Here is a 15,415-nt window from a genome sequence, read left to right on the forward strand (position 1 = left end):
GTGTAAAAATCATATTTCTTTATGTACCTGTATATCTTTCGTTATCTCTGTATGTTCAAATTTGTTTTGAAATCTTGTGTTTTCAAGGCCGGGGGCATGTTTGCGCCCATCCTTGTCCAAACGCGTTTGTTACGTGGTTCAGGCTTTACTTTGTAAATCCGTCAGACGGCCCTTAACCACTACTCTTCTGGCGGATCTGAAGCCTGAATCCGTAAGAGCGCACTCATTCGAAAGTTCTAGAACCATAAAGTTTAGTTTACTGTCCTTGTAACGTTTTATTCCAATCCTGTGAAGAACTTGCAAGTGTTCTAAGAAAATAGATACAGTCCACTCCAGCGAATTACACTTCAGCGTAAACGACAACCGACCGCAAATATTGGGTTAAAAAGGGTTGCAAGCGCGCACAGACTTACTTAGCAAATTTATTTTTACATAATATAAAAAAAATATTTTTAACAAAATCACATGGATTGCACCATTGCAGTAATTCAGCATGCACTTAAGCAGCGATATTTGCTGCTAAAATTACTAAGATTACCGGTAATAGATTATTTATTGCACAATTACAAACGGCTAAGCACAAGCAGTAAAATTTTATGAAGAATAACTAGATTTTAGGCAAATTAGTTTTATCTGTTGCGTTGATTTTAGCAGATCACTCTACATCTTCACAATTGAGCGCCATCCCAAAGATTTCAACATTAGAAAACCAATTTAGATAACAAGAAATAAGTCGCTTGAAATTAGAGAGCTAAAAATCTGCAATCAATTATACTGCCAATCAAAATAATTAGGCAGAAAACCATTCCGTATGATTTTACGATTTTCAAAAACGGTTTAATACTCTCAGAATACCAAACTGAATTTTAAAATAAAATGTCCGCTCTTTCTTTGGGCTTTATAGGCATAAAAGTGAAACCTGAAATTGCCTCAAATTAGCAATGTTTACTTTCAAGCAGCAATTTCAAAATCACTCGTTAACATTTGTGATTTTGTTTTTTAGTACATTTCTTATGTTGACTCACTATATTTGCTAATTGCGATTTACGCATCAAAAGTGCTTTTTGCCAGAGGTAAAAAATTCAACTCATTCAAACTTTGTCATTAAAAAAACATTCGCAATCAGTTAGCTTTAAAAAGCAAACTTCCCACATATAAACAAACACCTGATAAAGCATAAAGAAAATTATTATGAAAAATTAAATTGTTGCCCAATTGAATAACACCTTATTTCCCCATTCATGTGCTGGTGATGCTGCACATTCCACCATTTATCAAAACAATAGAAATACTTTAACTGTATGTATTATCTGAAAATACGTTCCTGATAAGTAGGTACTTCATGTATAGGTATTTCAGGCTGTTGCTACTGCACTCAGTGCGGTCGTGTTAATGGGTTGGCTACCAAATTTATAAACATTTTATCGTAGAGTCTCCTGCTAAAATGAGTTCAATTCCGGAAATCGAAACTGTAATTCAAGGCATAGATGGTACGATTAAAAATGTGCAAGTCAGCCGATTAACCAAACCAGGCGAAAACTACCTCAGTTTGGTGTATCGGGTGGATGTGGAGGTGGAGAAGAATGGAAAAACTTCAACCATTAACGCAGTGGCCAAATGTCTTCCATTGACGAAAACCGCGTTGGATTTCAATGCATTCTCCATGCGAAACGAAATTAAATGGTACTCAGAAATTTTGCCGTTGATCAAAAACTTTGGTTCGGAATATGGTCTAGAGACTGATTTTTATCCCGAATACTTGGGCTCACGGTATAGCTTGGATCCCACTAAGACTGAAATTGATAAGGACTCTGCTTTGTTGATGAGGAATTTGATTCCTGATGGTCAGTATTAATTCATATTATTTACATTTTTTAAGTGCAGAAATGTAGATGCTTGTTTCGCGCTTGGAGGAGAGTTTTAGAATCAAAAACCCTTACAATGGGCAAGTACAAGTAGTAGAGTTTACAGCAGAATAGAAATTGTTGGTCACAGACGAGATCTTCTCAACATAAGCCATAATTTTCGTTTATTTTCAGTCCGGAAGGTCTATGGTGTTTTTTTTATGCATTTGTTGGTATCAAGATGGTATAAAATTTTAACACATTTTGGGCGATCTTAGATTTTTCGAGGAAATAGTTTTTCTCGAAAAAACACTCAATTTTTTCGGAGAAAATCAACTTTTCACATTTGTGCCTTTTGTGCTCAATGTATTGTTTTCGACCTGAGAAGGTCCAGAATATGCATATACACGGTGTTTGAGTCTTTAATAGAGAAGATATCGGGGACGAATAATAGAACCGGTCAACATTTTCCAAAAATTTCCATCCTTTGGATTTTTTTGGTCCTCCTGAATGAATCTCAATTAAAAACAGTTGAAAAAAGCGGACCTGTTTAAGGTTGGTATGCAGAATTAGGAAGAAAAAACTTGATGAGTTTGATAAAAAGGTAGTATTGAAAATCTACCCGCTCTATTACGTACTCGTTTTCCCTCCTTTTGACTTCAGCGGATCATCCCTTAAACTATACAAACAGAAAATTTTTAATAGAGTGCAGCATTTCTACGTGACATAACTTATTAATTACTAAACTTGGAGATTTTATTTTCCTTCTAAAAATCCCATGCACTTTCAGGCTACAACAATGACGACAGACACATTGGCTTTGACCTGCCCAGCGCCAAAGTACTGCTAAAAGCCTTGGCAGCTTTCCACGCAGCTCCCTTAGCTCTTAAGTTCAAGAAACCCGACGTGTTTAAGCAACTTAAGTATTATCTGGAAAACACTCGTCCTCCCATGCCACCTGGAGGACCGAAAGGCCCTGGAGAACCCGGAGGTCCTGGAGGTCCTGGAGGGCCTCCAAAAGGACCTCCTGGTGGTCCAAAATATCCTCCTGACAAGTTGGTTTTAGACCAAATGCTTAGCATTCCTCAATGTCAACCTTACTTGGCTAAAATCGAAGAAGTAAGGAATAGACCCAGTCTTTCGCCATTCGATCAGGGGCCTATTAGAGAACCATGGAGCACCATAGTGCATAGTGACTTTTGGGTGAATAATGTTATGCTGAAGAGGGATGAAGGCAAAGTTCAAGTGAAGATCGTTGACTTCCAAATGTGTTCTTATGGATCTTTTGCAAAAGATTTGGTGTTTTTCCTTCTATCTAGTGTGCAGGATAGTATCCAGCAAAACAATCTAGATGAACTACTCAGGTTGGTGCAATGGAAACCAGCTCCTTGCTATGGCTAATTAATAACATTTGCAGGTTCTACTATGAAGAATTAGTGGCAGTTTTAGACAAAGTGGGCGTGCCTGAGCTGAAGCTCACCTTTGAAGAATTCCTGGCGGAAGTGAAACTTGAAGCCAACAGTACAGAGGTGTTGCATGCACTGTTCTTCTCCACGATTGTGTTTGGCGAAAAAGGAACAGGGCCGGATCTGTTAATAGGTGAAGGTGACATGATGGAACATATGCATTTAATGGTAAAAAATATGAACGCACGCCAAAAAGAGAAGCTAGCAGTAATTTTTGAAGTGGCTGTATCCAAAGATTGGATCTAGACATATTTAATTAAGTAATTTAGATTAAATTATTGAATGTTGAGGACTTTATTTGGTCAGGCACTTGTAGGCAGGTACATGTTCCAAGTTGATTACATAATTGTGATATCAACCACATAATTGAAAAACAGGAATTATGTACTTAATTTGTTATGATATATGAAAGAGATTATGTATTAATAAAGAAAGTAGTTTATGCAGTTTTCATTTTTGTTGCAAAGCCTCAATTGAGAAATATTTTAAGAAATTAAAGAGGTGTTTTTTCAACTTTCTTGCAGTGGATTATCGGTTGTTCGTGTTAAAATTAATATTTATCAAAAATATGTTTTATGTTTATTTGGGACATTTTATGATATGCTAAACTAACTGTCTTAGCTATGTTTAACGGTTTTCAGATTATAAGCAAATATTTAGAAGAAAATTGATAAGGTTTTAAATTGCTTTCGAATCTGTTTTACAATATAATTCATGTGATTTATATTTTAATGTGAAACCTAAACATCAATGCAAAGACATTCATCCAAAATTTCAAGAAGTAACATTGCTATGTTATTTCTTGTGGGCATATTTAAATATATCAAAAATAAATATATTAGCAATTTTTTTTCAAAGTTCATGGTTTGATTTGTACTACGTGAGGTTTCATACCAAGAAAACGACTCGTGGAAATTACAACAAAGAAAAGTTTTATTGGCATACATTACATTATTTAAGAAATCTACTCAGAAGTGAAAATTCTCGTTCGGTTGGTTAACCATTTACCCATTAAACCCATTTGAAGTCAGGTAATTTTGATGCAAGGCTTTTTAAACGCATTCTGAAACTTGGACTTCCGCAGTTAATTCATAAGGCCGATATGTCATTCTTAAAAGCTATTTAACTTTAGAAAATAACCATTCTTCTTTGAAATATTGAATAGTTGTTAACGCCCACAAGCATATTGCTTAACATTAGTCGGTATAGATGTTCTCTAAATATGTTATTTTGCTGATTTTAAAATTCATAAATCATTCGCTTTTATCATCAAAATTCCATAGAATTTCGCACTGGTGCGTCAGTTTTAAATACACTCATTTACCACTAACCTTTTTGAAACCCGCTGACAATTTTGAATCAAATATGGATTAATTGTGGTCAATCAGCCAAAAAAACTATAAAAATCTATTTGAAAGTTTGTGTGTATAAAAATTAAAAACATATAATACGAAAATCGAAGTTCTAAAAATCGTCCAAAATTGATTTAATCATATGCGTAAATAAATTAGTTTCAATTTTTTAACGCCGCTTTTCTCAATAAAAACCATAATACTTCCTATTGACATTTTGAACGCAAAAATCCGTCTTAGAAGTTCACATTTTTATGTGTAATTTATGTAATCGCTCCTAGTAATATTGAATCAAAAATAGGCCACTAATGTGGAAACTTATTTACTCACTTGATAGAAATTCCATTCCAGTCAAGAAGGAATCCACAGCTCTTTCAATACCATGGTATCACTGAAATATCACTGAAAGTCCTTTTCCGCGGAAGATTGCATTTTAATAGCACAGTTTTTTTTGCAAAAAAGAACTGCAAAAGTGCACAATGCTCGAACATCTATTACCGAAATCTATCGGCAAATATTGATTCAGGCAAATAAATCTACAAAAATCCGGTTTTGTTTACGTTTCGTATTGTAAACAAGTAAGCGGTTTGGGATCCAACATTATTGTCCCTATTAAAATGAGTTTTCCATACAGGTTTGATCGCCAACGAAAGGATTCACTCGCGAGCAGAAAAGGCACACCGCTAAAACCGATTTAAATATAGGGTGGTTAAAATAATTGAAGAAAAATTGTAATGTATTTTTTTCGGCTTCCATAGTGCAAATAACTTGACCACTTGCCGCACTAATGTATTAGTTAATTGCAGGTTCTACATAAAGTATCAAGTGGTTAATGCACAGTTATTGACTCCAAGGTAAATCTAAGTTTAATACGCCTCCTTCAAAACTTTTACTATTAAAGTTTAATTGTACTTAGAAATTAGAGTTTTAATATATGTAAGTATATGGTGGTATAGCTTCAATCGCTCAATCATTCAAATCAACCTGTGACTTGAGTAGTTTTTCAGCAAAATCATGTGTTTAAGTTAATTATAAATTATAAGAATACTTTTGATGGTTTTTGTATGTATCATATATTCATTTCACATCTTTGCAGTAACAGCTTGCAAAAAGAAACCTTTACTTTTTACTAAAATTTACCTGCGATATTTTGCTATGCAAAAATGTCATACCTTACGTGAAAAGCAATGAGAGGCAAATAACTTATTTATATAATCTATCCGTTTGCTGAACCGTAAGGGCGCCATTAATTAAAACTCAAATCCAGGGTTTCTAAGAAAAAGTGGCAATTAATTTGATTTTAGGGTCAACAAGAAAATGTATCTCGACATCTGTAAATTAGTTCCGACTTTTTAACTAAAAATTAAAAATTTAAAAAGTTTTTAACTGTGATTCAAAAACCAAGCTGTTAAAAGGCTCTTGATCTTCACTAATATAAACCAGTATTTACTTCTGCAATATTAAAAATGTTTCACTTGGTAAGATATTGGAAATCGGTCTTCGGCTGCCTGATAAAAAAACAACATTTTAATTAACATCTAGTACAATAGTATTAGGATTTGCACATGAAAACATGCAAATCCAATTAACAATAAAAATCGATTAAAAAAGAAAAAAGGTTTAAAAATAAAAGCAGCAAAATAATAATAGAAATACCCGACATACCTCCAAACACCTCAGAAGCAATAAACCCCATCCAGAGCACCAGGAACACTAAGACACACTTCATGGCAACAACAACAGTCAAGGAAAAATTTCTCCTGCTTTTGGAAATGCCGGTTCCACGAGCGCTTTTCCTGCGCTTTTGTGGCGAGCCAGTCGCTTCGTATTGTCGAATCGACGGTATGAGAAAAACTGCTGCTTAGTTTCTCCTGCTCTTGGTCCAACAAGTTGCTTTCAATTCCTGGTCCGTCGCAGAGTTGAGTTTCCTTCGCCGCAAAACTTTGAACTGCACTGACCATGTGGAGAATACGTAGTAAACTTTAGGAGTGAAAGAAAATTCAGTCCAGGAACAGCAAAGTAATAGTCGAACGTTAGCAGGAAAAATCCTCAATTTATATCCTCCATGAGTGATTCAATAAGGAAATGTTATTGAATAATTGGAATGGTTGTTTTTTTCTGACTTTCCAGGATCAAAGCAAATATGAGCGGTCCGTCCAAGGCCCCACACCATTTTGCTTAGTTTCACTTTGGCAAAACAATTCAAATGCTGAAGTTTCCTATACATAATGGGTTTTCTTGAGTGGAAAAAATGTTATTTTATTATTTGAATATTAAAACTTAAATATTTTATAACTAGAATAGTAAAACTTCTTCTGTCCGACTTCATTTAATGACCCAGAAAATCCAGACATATTTCCCAACAGGCAGAAACGTTCATCATAACTAAAAGAATACTTATCGTAAGTTTTGTTTATAAATGATAGTATTTCTAAACTCTTAAAATTTTAATTGACTTATTTTTGTATTTTGGCATTTAATAAAATCTGAGGAAAGGGCATTTTAAATGTTCCAAGCTAATATTAGCTAGAAATGGAAATTTGGCAAAGGGATACGGCGATATATAAATAAAGCAGGAACCAAGTCTAGGGTTGAAGCAAAGACTTTTTTAATCGCAAGTATTAGAAAAAATACGTCGATATTAGCGCAAATAAGAGAAGTGATAGATGTATTTGTTTTAATTAAATGTTCGATAATATAATTTTACCCGATAATTTAAACTATTAAATCAGTATACAGTCATGGTACAAAAAATACATGCATACATATAGTTTGGTCATTTGTATATGGTCCATATCGCGCGCAAAGGAAAACTGTTCAATAATTTATTTGGTAAAAAATTACTCATAAATTGAAAACCATCTGTTCAATCCACAGATAGAATAATATTAGTCAGCGTTTAAAAAGTTTTGGTACAGACATAAATTATACAGTAATAATATGTAAATATAACAGTTAAACAAAAATATGCACAGTGCGTCCAACAAAAGCATAGTAAGTAAGCTCTTGCCTTATAGTTTGCGATTTAAAGTGTCGTGTATACAAAAAGCAATACACCAAGTAGATTCTACTACATATAGGATCTTGAAATAAAAAATAGACTTATCTAAATAAAATACTCTCCAGGCTCCAGGCTTCAGGCTCCAGATTGTAGAAATACTCCAGTTCCGAATATTTAGTTTGCATTTAAGTGCTTATGATTTTTCTGAAATTGATAACGTTAATAGTTTCTATACAGTCAGTATTTGATAGCTTTTAATCCAAAAAAAATTAAAAGGCAGCTATGGTATCTATAACTTTGTTTAAACTATGTGGTTTCATAAATGAAAAACTTCGAGCAAATTTCCAAATTATACAAAAGTTAAATATGTAAGAATTCTTTAGAGTTTCTTGGATATTCGTTCAATTTTCGTATATTTATAACCGAGTTTTTGGTGAATCACATTTTAAAAAACATTGGTATTCAATTATGTATATCGTTTTTGTAAAAAAAAATTTGTAAACAGAGCATTTTATTTAAAATTGCTCTCCAGCTTTCCGTGAAAAAATTTAGTTCCTTTTTCATAATCTTCAGATACCCTAAATGTTTCTTAAAATCACAACCAAGACCAGTCGATGCTCTGCGAAAAGCTCTTCAAAAACCGTAATCGATGGAATAAGAAGATCGTGGTCTGCTCATTCCGTTTCTCTAAAGCCCGCTTAGTGAATAGTTGCTATGACTTAGCAAAAAGCTGACCAATTTACAAAAAGTTACCACACTAAAAGTAAAAACTTTAACGCCTGAAGTTAAAAATAAATTCTTCTTGCAACGATTGTAAATAATTTTGGGAGTTTGAGGAGTAATCGCGTTTCTCACTAATTATCGTGCTCTCAGAACGACAGCGAATTTAAATTTGAATGTTGTTGGTTTGTGTGAGATAAAGTATGGAGTCAAAAAACGTACGTGTTATTTACTATAAAGTATCCTGATAATCCCATAGTGGAATCATGTGTCAGTAGAATGTTTTATAAGTTTGATCAACCGTATAGGATTTACTTAACGTTACTTAACAGCTTAGACAGAGTTGAAGAGCAAAACTCTGTAGATCATGACTTCAATCAGACGAAATCCACAAAAGAAAGCAAAACTTTTGTTGAATAGAATCCTTCTGAGAACCGAAATGTGCAACACTCTAACGGGGCAACTCTACTTAGGAGATTAAAAGCCAATGTCTTCAACACATAGCACTTTAGTGTATTGCATGTCCTACTATAATCCATATTTTATTAAAAAAATTGCTCAATCGAGCCTACACGAGAAATGCACAGCTCTGGATTATCCTATATCTATAAATTGGCCAATTTTGAATATATAACCTTTTGAAATCGAATTCCAACTTAGAATGGCTCACATGGGCAATATAAATTATCGTAAACGACATCAAGGAGATGGACCTGGTCTTTTCTATTCAACGACCCCATCTAGAATGTTGAATTAAAGTTTCAAGATGACGAGAAAAGGAAGCTCGAGTGGCCGACAGGCCATAAGAAAATAATTGTGTATTCGACCCTTTTGTCTCAGAGTTTCCCGTTCTATTGTCCGGTGGGATAAAACCTCAGTTTTTTCGAACAGTCGACAAACAAACTGGTGAAAGAAACACGTTACTGGACATTGTTCCGTATAGCATTGCAGTTTCTGTATTGTAATTTACTTGAAAGCAATATATTTTACTAGTCAAGTGTTGAAAAATACTTGAAAAAAGAGAAAGTTAACAAACTTTTTAATTTCCACTCACGCAAAGTCAGTTTCTTACCTCAAACTTCATCTTGAAAATCCTCCAAAATTAAATTGCGAGGTTTCAATAGGGCCACGCGATGGAACTTATCGCTTTGGTACTTCTTCTGAATCGAATTCAGTTGCTTCCTGCCACTATCGACTAAACTCTGTTGTTGCTTTTGAACAACTGGACTCAGGTGTTTAATGCTATATCCGCAATGCCGTTTAAATTTTTTCGGCCAACTCGGTTCTTCGCATATGGTAAATCTTCAAGGATAATAAATTCATTGAGCTAAGGCTGCTTAAAACAAACAGATGCTGAGGTTTTAAAAATCGCAACACACATCGGAGTTCAAAAAATTAGTTAGAGACTAGAGGCAACAAAATGTCTTGGGACGCCAAGCAAATTTTTTCAAAAATTCCACTCTAATCTGCCCAATGCTGGTAGATTTTTAAGCAGTGAATATAATCTTTTTTAGTCAATATTTTGTTATGTAATGTCAGTTTTTATTAAATGATGCTATCGATGATTAATTTGGTCCTTATTTTCGTTTAATTATCTGTTTGAATCTTAATAAAGACATTGCTTATTTCTATACGGTATTTAAAATTTTATCAGTTCAGAATACTTCTATTTGTTCCATTATTTTAATAATATTATAAATTAGATAATAAAGTGGTTAAATGTTATGTTCTCTACCGAATAGAATTCTTCAATGGATTAAGATCTACCGAAATGTGTGTTTGGCGTAACAAAATAAACGTGCGTGTTGCGAAAGTTCAAAAATCTGAAGGAAAAACCTTTTGGCGTGATTAAAATATGAACGATTTACATTTACCTGGCTAATGCAACAGATGCTGCTGCTAATTCGGAAGGCAGATGGTTCAAGTATTGATCACCTTCCAGCAAAACGAGCTCGCCGATATACTGTAAATTAAGAAAAAAGACAAGTTTAAAACGCTTTTGCCATCTTTGATAATTTTACCTTTGCAAAATGTTGAATTTTCGAATCTAGTTCGTGTTCCTTGCAGAAATGCTCAATTAAGCAATCTATTGTGGGAGGTTGCATCTTGAACCTAATAAATATAATTTTTTTTTAACGCTGAAAACATTTTTGAAACACTTTTTGCACCTCAGCCGCTTTACGATCATTTGTTCCATTTTTTTCACTTGGCGCGTAGTGAACGTTTCGTCTGTTAAATAGACGCAGTCCTCCAGTTTAATGGGATGGATCTCTTCAATTTTGGTTGCTAAAAGTAGCGCTGCTACTCCAAGAAGTTGAAATTTCGATTTTATCTATAAAAAAAAGAGAAATAGTATGAAATCAAATATTTCAATAAATTTACTTTATATCTAATAATGTTGATAAATGTACAATCCTTAAGCAAATTTATATTAAAATCCCGCAATATGCAAATATTTATGTTTGAACTTCTTTGCTGAACTCAATCTGATCAATTTTCATAATCATTCAAAAAAGGAATTTAGTGAGAATAATTGGAGAATAAATTAAATTCAAATGATGACTATGAAATACGAGTTTCCTTATGAAACTATGACGTGCAAAGAGAACTTTATTTAAAGTTTAGTCGTCAATAGTTTCATTACAATTATTACTAATTCTCGAACTTTGCAAATTAAATTAGTTGATTTACCTTTTTTTTAATGCAGTACTGTATAGTTTATACCGTTTTTGACTTCTGAGGAAAAATTACATTTTTCGCACATCGCCTATTCGTTTTAATACATGCCCATAATATAAAGCCCATGATAAATTTGTAATTTAAATGATCGATTACCTACGTTTAAAATACCTTGTTTCAAAAAAAGTTCAAAGTAATCTAACTTTTGAATTAATTAACCGATTTTAATATTTTTGTAATTTGCAACTTAATTCATTGGCGATTATCTCCAGGATTGTTATATTATAAAATTATTCTTATCTTCTACATCTCAAGAAATGTTAGTTATTTCCTTTCCATGACAAATAACAGAGTGGCTCAATAAACATTGCGTCAAGTTTCATATCATTTTTTTGGGTAAAATGTAACCAATTCCCGCAAAACTGCATCTCGTTTTGTTGTTTTGTATTGAAAGATTTCAAATTTACAATATATTCACTGACTATCGTGTGTCTTACATTTTCGTTTTTTATAAAGCTGAAAAACACAAAAAGACAGCATAAGAACAGCACAACAAGGGAAACAAATACGTAACAGGGTGTTAGTAAATATTGAGAAAACATGCCTCAGAGTTTTCCTTATTATTTGTAATGGAAAGTAACAAACTCAATTTCCTACGCTTGTAGTAATAAGGAGTGAATTAAACTAAATACTAAAAAAAATATATGAAAATCCGTTAAATGGCAAAAATGTTTGAATATTTTGAAATTTTCCGTTGAAGCCGTCACTTCTGTATTCGTAAGTTTTTAGTCTTCTAAAAAAATGCGTGCATATTTAAATTAAATTATTCCTTGCGAAAAACTTCACTTGTCATGATATTTACAAGTAACTTTCTCGCACCTAGATAAAACGCTCCTGTACTTTCAATATTTGTTCCTTGTTGAAATGGAAATGTGTAAACAAAATGCAATTTAAAAACATAGAAAAAATGTTAGTGAATTAAATTGATGGTAATCTTACCACTGAAGCTCCGCTTAAAAAGCGATCAATATAATTGATGCTAAGATGAAAAGTTTCATTACGAAATGTATATGCGCTCATGACTGAAGCCAACCAGTCCACTAGAATGCTTCTTATATGCCACGATAGCTGAGGCTGTTTGCTCATATAGTTGGGTAGAGGTTGATATGATTTTTCCAGTTCTAGTAAATAGTTCCAAATATCCTAAAACAATGCAAAATATTTGATGAACTAAAGGAGTATGGAGTTCCGAACTCACATTCGAATACACTTCTTCATTCTGCCTTCCAGTTTGAATTGCTGTACAGGTTTCAGATTGTACGGCATCCTCAGATAACTCAGGAAATTCGAAAACTACTTTTATAGTTTTGCGTAATCGAGGCTCTTCCTAAAAATGATTAATAACAAATGCAAGGTTAGCTCGAAGCAACCAGATACTTATCTATCTGTAACGTTGATAAGTTCTTCGTATAACGTACATTTACTATCATATACAAATAAGTATTAAATATTTTTCTTCTCATGAAACTCACGCTTTTGTGTCGCCACATTTTGAACATCATTAAATTAAAAATTAAATCAAATTGCAAAGTATGTAAAGAAAATAGACATGTAATTTTACATTACATACTAAGAAATGATCAAACACTTAATTTAATTTAGACATTTTCCAATAATAACTAACCAATTTGAAATAATATTGTTATGAGTTGTTCTAGGTGATTTGCTAGATTTAGTGGTAAATGTACCTATCGCATCATAGGACACAAATTTAAAGTATTTTTTTCAGAAATGTGCAGTAACAAAAGGAAACTCAGAACTGACTGAAAATAAATAGAAATTACCTCTGAGCTTTTGTGTAAACTGTAGTTTTTATTCCTTTTTTTTTGCTTTGCAGTTCAAAAAATTGTATGCTTTTTAAATTCAAGAACATAAATTAAGCTTAGCAAGTTATATGAGATATACAAAATGTTCAAATGGTTAAATAATTATTATATTGTCACTATACAAAGTACATAATTGAAATATTATGCCTGGTCACTTAAGAATTAATTTTACATCATTGAAGAGAAAAATTATGGCCTTTTAATAACTCGGTTGCAAATTTAGTTTCGCATAAAAAAATGTAACTTTAATCATCTCCTCCTAGAAGCCACTTTTATTATCACCAACAACTATCTACAACTTTTGAACTTGCAGATTTTAGAGGCCATCGATGATTAAAAAACTATAAGCTGTTCGATTTTGATTAAACTACCCGATGATTTTCTGCTTCTCTGCCTTCTTCAGAACATCTATTTATGTATCTATAGATTTTTTTTTCTTCATCATCTGCACGATGATGAAGAAAAGCAAGAATAAAATGGTCTTGATTTTTCTCGTGCGTCTAATATGCATCTAATAGGGTTTCCCAATGAAATACAATGTAACTCCTCAAATATTTCTAACTTCATTCTTTTTTATTTCGGCTTATTTACCGTACCAAATTATTCTATAAAATCTGCGGTATCACGCGCCCTGAGCTAATCCATTAAAACCAACATTGAAAGTGTGAGTTATATTTTTGAAATCATTATAAAGGCAGCAATGTTATTTACATTGCTTTTCTAATATACAGTTCAACTTAAAAAAATGGCAGATTTTTAGTGACTTTAATGCATTGATTGAGACAAAATTATAATTTTTTTTATGTAGGAGCGTAGAAGATCGACTTGACAATTATATTTTAACTAATCAGTGATAATATTAAATCATTTACTCGTAAAGTCTAAGAATTAGACAAAAGAAACAGAATTTTTTCCAAATCATTAAATTAGAATTAAAGCAGTTTAATTATTAATTTATCAAAAAACAATTTTACATGCTGGTCCCCAGAAATAAAAATGGAAATATGAACTAGAGCTCACAAACCCAAGTAAAAATAAACATTTCTAATGTGTTACCAGAGTTTTCTCTTCATAGCTAAATTTTCTCTTCACTCCTTGGTTTACCCCATTACAAATAGGTTGCAAAACCTCTCGATTGTCAATAAAATGTTTCTGGGTTGCACGCTTCACTAATCCATTAACTTCCACTAGTTTTTTATGTTTTTCCTCTGGCTTATTTTCTGTCTCTTCCAATATTTTAAAAGTCATCTTAGGCATTAGTACTTGTGCAAAAACGGGAGCAAATTTTTGACCTTCAACGTGGAAGCAGTTTACAGCTGAAACGAAGAACTACATTCGACATTTCATTTACTCACAAAAACATGAGAGTTTTGATGTTTTTGTCATTGAACAATGCTGGTATATTTATAGGTATATAGGTATATACGAGTATATTTTATATCGGTACAGGTGGAGCTCTTTAAATATATCATCGGTACATACAGAATAATGGTTTGTTGCAAACGCGCAATTAGTATTATTTCCTTTTAGAGTAATGTTTTTAATTGGAAATAAACCAACAATCGGAACTTTGGTTGTTTGCTAGTGGTGATTAATATTCACTAATACTAAACGTTTCTACTACTAATCCAACTGTTTCTTTCTTAAGCTGATAGTTATTAAACTTTCTAAGGATATGATAAATTAATTAAAAAATTAAAATAACAGAACAAGTAGACAAAACTGCAACAAACTGAATGAAGAACTCACATACGACGTAGAAAATAGAAAATCGTTAATATATTTATTGTTGAGGAGCTGAGCGTGTGTGATGAGTTCAAATGGTTTAAGTCGGATCATGCCATTTAATTGTGAAGTGATTTCTTATTTTCAATATGCTCCATTATATTTGTTGCCCTCAAGTTTTACTTATTGGTGGTTTAGTTGATCCGTTTATCAATCACCAAATATTTCTAAAGCTTTTTTGTAGAATGTGAATATTCAAATATGCAAACTTCCAGGTGCTCCTATAAGTCTAAATTATCTAGGTTTTATATCCTCTTTACTTGTTACTTCACCTCTTTTCCCTGGTTTCTGTGCTGCAGCAAACTATTATTCTTTATTTTTATTTCCTTGTGATCCTTTTTTAACTTGCTGAACACCAAAATGTGACTTATTATAGTCATGTTTTAATAATATGTTTCAAACGAAATAAAACAGCAATAACGTTTTAAAAAGTACTTCTTTGCTACGTAATTTGCACAACTCTTGTAGGCACAAGTCAAGAGTAATGTTTAATTTAAAAAATTACCAAATATATATAAAAACCAATAAAATAGAAATTATAATAAAGAACTATGAAGGCTTTCACGGCCGGTCAGATTACATTTACAAATGTTTTCCGGGCTTTGAAGCCGTGGTCTATCGGAATTTCTTCCTGACGTTTCGTCCACAACTGCGGTGGACATTTTCAAAGGCGATGAGGCAG

General features: G+C 32.6%; 2 protein-coding genes across 2 annotated transcripts; one reads left to right on the forward strand and one right to left on the reverse strand.

Moving 5' to 3' along the window:
• The first annotated feature begins 1,347 nt into the window (after positions 1-1,347).
• On the forward strand, positions 1,348-3,756 carry LOC109539000. The gene is made up of 3 exons (XM_019906503.2): positions 1,348-1,844; positions 2,635-3,208; positions 3,262-3,756. The coding sequence occupies exons 1-3, from the start codon at positions 1,445-1,447 to the stop codon at positions 3,554-3,556; spliced, it is 1,269 nt and encodes a 422-aa protein (XP_019762062.2). The 5' UTR covers positions 1,348-1,444; the 3' UTR covers positions 3,557-3,756.
• A 3,569-nt stretch (positions 3,757-7,325) lies between these two features.
• LOC125503888 (cyclin-A2-like) lies at positions 7,326-14,335 on the reverse strand. The gene is made up of 8 exons (XM_048664982.1): positions 14,005-14,335; positions 12,321-12,449; positions 12,062-12,265; positions 10,552-10,715; positions 10,405-10,495; positions 10,258-10,346; positions 9,456-9,685; positions 7,326-7,867 (listed from the first exon to the last, which is right to left on the reverse strand). The coding sequence occupies exons 1-7, from the start codon at positions 14,203-14,205 to the stop codon at positions 9,457-9,459; spliced, it is 1,107 nt and encodes a 368-aa protein (XP_048520939.1). The 5' UTR covers positions 14,206-14,335; the 3' UTR covers positions 7,326-7,867; position 9,456.
• Between the last annotated feature and the right edge of the window lie 1,080 nt (positions 14,336-15,415).

Source organism: Dendroctonus ponderosae, unplaced genomic scaffold (genome assembly GCF_020466585.1).
Source record: "Dendroctonus ponderosae isolate FM_Combo_2020 unplaced genomic scaffold, Dpon_F_20191213v2 Dpon_F_20191213_3, whole genome shotgun sequence".
NCBI classification, from domain to species: Eukaryota; Metazoa; Arthropoda; class Insecta; order Coleoptera; family Curculionidae; genus Dendroctonus; species Dendroctonus ponderosae.